The sequence below is a fragment of the Apaloderma vittatum genome, unplaced genomic scaffold (genome assembly GCF_000703405.1).
Source record: "Apaloderma vittatum isolate BGI_N311 unplaced genomic scaffold, ASM70340v1 scaffold35955, whole genome shotgun sequence".
Lineage (NCBI taxonomy): Eukaryota > Metazoa > Chordata > Aves > Trogoniformes > Trogonidae > Apaloderma > Apaloderma vittatum.
The window spans coordinates 6,582-11,124 of record NW_009716013.1 but is presented as its reverse complement, the minus strand read 5'-3'; the positions used below and the strand labels follow the sequence as shown (position 1 = coordinate 11,124).

Below are 4,543 nucleotides of genomic sequence, written 5' to 3'. Positions count from 1 at the left end.
CTGGATCTCCAGACCCCTGTCCAACCCATTTTCAGGTGGCTCACATGCCAAGCTGGCCAAGCTCTTGCTCCTCAGTCCTAGTCACTCACTGAAATCTCCTTGACTGCCTGTCTTCTCTAACTTCTAGCTGGACACAGGAGCTGGGCAGAGCTCTCTGTCCAGATAGAACAGCATCTGGAGGCAACATCGTCCCCTTCCCTGCTCTCCTGAGTGGCTGTGAGATCTGATCACAGCGTCAGGCCCTGGCAGTCTGCCCTGCCTGCCGGCTCACTGCCTCCCGTTTGTGCTCTTCCTCCTCCACAGTATCCACACCGGGGACCGACCCTACAAATGTGCTCACCCTGGGTGTGAAAAGGCTTTCACCCAGCTTTCCAACCTGCAGGTAAGGGGCTGTGCTTGGGTTAAAATCTCAGCTTGTCCTGCTCACCAGTGGGTGTGGCAAGGGCTGCTGTCAAGTGGGAGGAGAGGCTACTTGCCTGAGGAGGTGGAGAAGTTGGGGCAGCTGGGAGGAAAGTGAAAGAATACAGAAAAGCAGTTGAAACCCTGCGTGGGGGAGAGATTCCTGCCTTTTGTGGCACTGGTGACCCAAAGAAGACATAAACAGTCACGTACTGTAAAATTGTAAACTCAGCTTGAAAGTGGTAAACCCTTGGTAAAGTTTCTTCCATCTGTTTTGCAGCGGTTTCTACCTTAGCTGAGGCCAGATTTTGCTAATTGTCACACAGAAGAAATCTGGATTGGTAGTTTTTGTTTGTTTTGCAGTGAAATGGAGAGCATAAGAGTAGTGATTTAGGGAAACAGAGGTGGTGTGTCCTGTTGCAGTATCCTGGAGGAGGGGAACTGTAGAGAGTGCCAAATGGCAAAGAGCTGTAAATGCCTGTGAGAAGTTAGAGCAGATCCTGCCCTGAAGGACAGCGGCAGATGTGGGGAGCATATAGATAGTGAGGCAGGAGAGAAGAGGACTGGGAAAGAGCTGTGTGGAGAGTTCAGAACACTCTACTCTTCAGACTCCTAGTATGCCTGAGGAGAAGGGGCATCTGTGGGGAAGATGTGGTGGGCTGGAGGGAGAAGCTCTGTCTCCTATGCTTGATGCCAGGTCTACCTCCCTCAGCAGGCAGGGCCTAGCTGAAAGGGGGTGTCAGAGGTAAAGCCTTCTCCAGTACTAATATTTGCTTTCTTCCCTGCACTTGCTTTCTCCTTCCTTCCAATGGCTGCTGCCCCCCAGTCCCACAGACGGCAGCACAACAAAGACAAACCTTTCAAGTGCCACAACTGCCACCGTGCGTACACGGATGCTGCCTCGTTGGAGGTGCATCTGGCTACGCACACGGTGAAACACGCCAAGGTCTACACCTGCTCCATCTGCAGCCGGGCCTACACCTCGGTGAGTGTTTGCTGCCCTTGGGCTGTAGCAGAAGTGGACGCACTTCTCAGGGAGTAGCTCCTCCAGGCACTGATCTGTGCCTCCCCGTTGGCCTTGGTTTTTGCAAACGCTGTCCCCACCTCTCACGCTGTTCTTCCTGTTGCAGGAGACGTACCTGATGAAGCACATGCGGAAACACAACATCCCTGACCCACAGCAACAGGTGGTTCAGGCGCAAGCCCAGGCCTCCCAGCAGCAGCAGCACTTCCAGCCGCAGGGCGGAGGGGCAGCAGGGGGCCCTTCTGGAGACACTAACCAACCCAACCCTCCCCCCCAGTGCTCCTTTGACCTGACTCCTTACAAGACTTCAGAGCATCACAAGGACATCTGCCTCACTGTCAGCACCAGCGCCATCCAAGTGGAGCACCTCTCCAGCTCCTAGAGAGACCTCAGCCCAGGGAGCAGAAAGCCTCTTGTGCATAGCCTGCGCCCAGGGGCACCGCTTGTGCAGCGGCCCTCCTCGTGCAACAGTCTCCGGCCTCTCCTCCTGCAACAGCCTCTTCTGGCCGTGTAACCCTGTTCATGGCAGCCCCTTGAACAACAGCCTGTCTCAAGGGGGTGCTCCTTCTGTGCAACAGCCTGCCTGGTAGGAGGATGCTTCCTTGTGCAAGAGCCCCTTTCCTGTGCTGGGATCACGTCCTCGTGCAAGAGCCCCTCCTTTCAAACCCAAAGAAAGGCCCCCGTTTTGCCTTCTCTCTCACTGTAGGATGCATATGAAGGGGGGGTGCGTGTTGAGACATGTGTGGTGGATGGGATGGAGAGACGGTCCTTGTACGTACAGGGGCTCGGACACATGTTTTCAGCAGGCCACAGAACAATGTGGCAGGGTTCACAGCTGGATGGGGTTCTTTGAGGATTTTCTTGAGTGTCTAAGAGAGAAATATCCATTCCTGTCCCTCCTGCTTCTGAAAGGGAGGAGGGGTCGCTTGTCCTGCCCCAAGGACTGGATGGGAGAAACCTTCTCCCCAGTGGAAGGTGAGGCCAGTGAGGGGGGAGAGGTGAGGTGAGGCATGTTCTCTGGGCGGGACAGGTGCCTACACTGCCCGAGGGCTGTGGAGTATTGCACTCTTTCTCCTCCCCTGGTGGAGAGCAATAGAGAGGAGTCTGTCTGAACTGGCTGCTGCTTCTCTCTCCCAGCTGTCTGAGCAGCACGATGGCCCAGGCCCTGTAGGAATGTGGGTTCCTGCTCATTGCTCTTCCTGCCCGTTGTGGATGATGTCCTAGCAGCTTGTACTCCTCCTCCTCTCCCTCCTGCTTTCCCTCCATCTCCACACCTCCTCAGAAAAGCCTGCAGGCATCAACAACAAACCAAAAAGCAACTGGAGGGAGGGTTAAGAGACTGCCAAAATAATTGTCACCCTTCTCTCCCTTTCCCAAAAGGCGGAACAACAGCAGTTCTGACTCTCACATGCCTGTCCTGCCCCCAGTTTCCAAAAGGGAAGGAGGAGGAGGAATAGTCTTTTCACGGAGCCAGCAGGAGGCAGGGAAAGGCTAGCTTCTCCTGCTCCCCTCCCGTCACAGCGCTCTCCCAGGCTCCCTCTTGCCAAGACGGGCTGGACTCACGTGGCAGTGGTGGCCTCTTCTGGACCCTGGTCATGGGAGAGAATTCCCCAAAAGGTGGACAGTGGAGAGAAGGGGATGAGGATCCCCACAGAGAGACCAATCTAATGAGAAGGGGGAGCCAACAAGAATAAACTGAAGGCCCCTTGAATTTATATATATATATATATATAAATATCTATTCCCCACCCCTGACCCGCTCTGTCCTTGCTGTAACTGTTTCTATCTCTGTGTTTATAAAACGCATTATCCTGGTGAATTTTTATTTTCAATCTTCGTTTGTTTTTCCCTTTCTCTTCGTCTTCAATTCTCCTTTCCCCCCCCCTTTTTTTTTTAAATTGATCCACATGACTACTAGTCTTGTGTGTCACTTGTTAGTTTCTTTGGATCATGGAGGCTGACTTGGAAGAGAATGAGAAGGCAAAGGAAAGAGCATGTGTTGTTGGGATTTAAAATCAATCACCCACCCAAAGCCTATAGAATCCCAGACTTCTGTATGAACAACCAATAGGGGCTTTTTTTTTTTTAACCATCTTGTATAGAAATAAATTGGTGTAAAAGGCTCCTTGAAGGTGCTGCTGCAAGCACCCTGCCCCTGTGATGTGTGTTCCTTCCCTCTGCACCAGACCCACTGCACAAGACATCTTGCTGCCGTGAGTCCCGACCGGCTGTGTGGGGGGACGCGAGGGTAGCACATCCCTGCCTTGGAGCAGCGCTTGCGGTTTGCACAAGGAAAGTGAGGAGCTCTGTGCTCTGGCAGAACCGTTTTTCTCTGTGTTAAGTCATCAGGGTTGGCTGCAAATGGTTTGAGTGTTTTGTAGATCCATAGCTTAGGCCAGAAGAAGCTCAGTGACTTGACTCCCGCATTTCACAGGTGGCGTTTCAGTCCATTTTTCCCAAGAACTAATGTGTATTTGAAATATGTGTTGACAAAACGCAATTGGCTTGATTTTGAGGTGCTGGGACATGGAGAATCCCTTCTGTTGGAAGACTTAGATGAGGTATTCGTGTTCTCACTGTTTAAGTATCTAGCCCGACTTCTCCTTTAGATCTGTTTGGCTTTGGCTTCCGGTTACTAGTTCTGGATATGTCCATCCTGCCGATTCAGACAGCCTTAGAGCACAGTGGGACTTTTTTCCCCTGGGCCGGTATATAAACACTGTAATGTCACTTTTCAATCTGCTTTTTGACAAGCAAAATAGATGGAGCTAACTCCTTGTATCTTCCACTGTAAAGGATTTCCTCCAGCTCATGAATTATTCTTGTCTTTCCTCTCTACACCTTGTCAAATCTTTCAGCAGATTGGTAAAAACCGTTCCTTTCCAAACTGAGTGTTCAAGCCCTGGTGCCCCTGATGAGGTCCCCCCTGCCCTTTGCCTTAAGTCTGCAGAGGATCGCGTTAGCCCTTTTCTCGCAGCATCGTATGGGAGCTCACCTGAGCTGCTTCTCTGGAGTGACCCTGAGATCATCCCAAGTCTTGGTTTTCCATGGTAGCGTTTCCCCTCTTCCTACAGGTATGGTCTGAATTGTTCTTTTTCTAGCTGCTTAACGTGAGGCTGT

General features: G+C 51.9%; 1 protein-coding gene across 1 annotated transcript; it reads left to right on the top strand.

Annotated features, from left to right (window-relative positions):
- Positions 1–303: 303 nt before the first annotated feature.
- LOC104269456 (zinc finger protein 384-like) lies at positions 304–3,311 on the top strand (the record flags this gene model as incomplete). The annotated part of the gene is made up of 3 exons (XM_009869382.1): positions 304–382; positions 1,226–1,384; positions 1,530–3,311. Coding segments are annotated over 3 exons (514 nt in total), but the record flags the coding sequence as incomplete, so codon positions are not given.
- Positions 3,312–4,543: the final 1,232 nt, after the last annotated feature.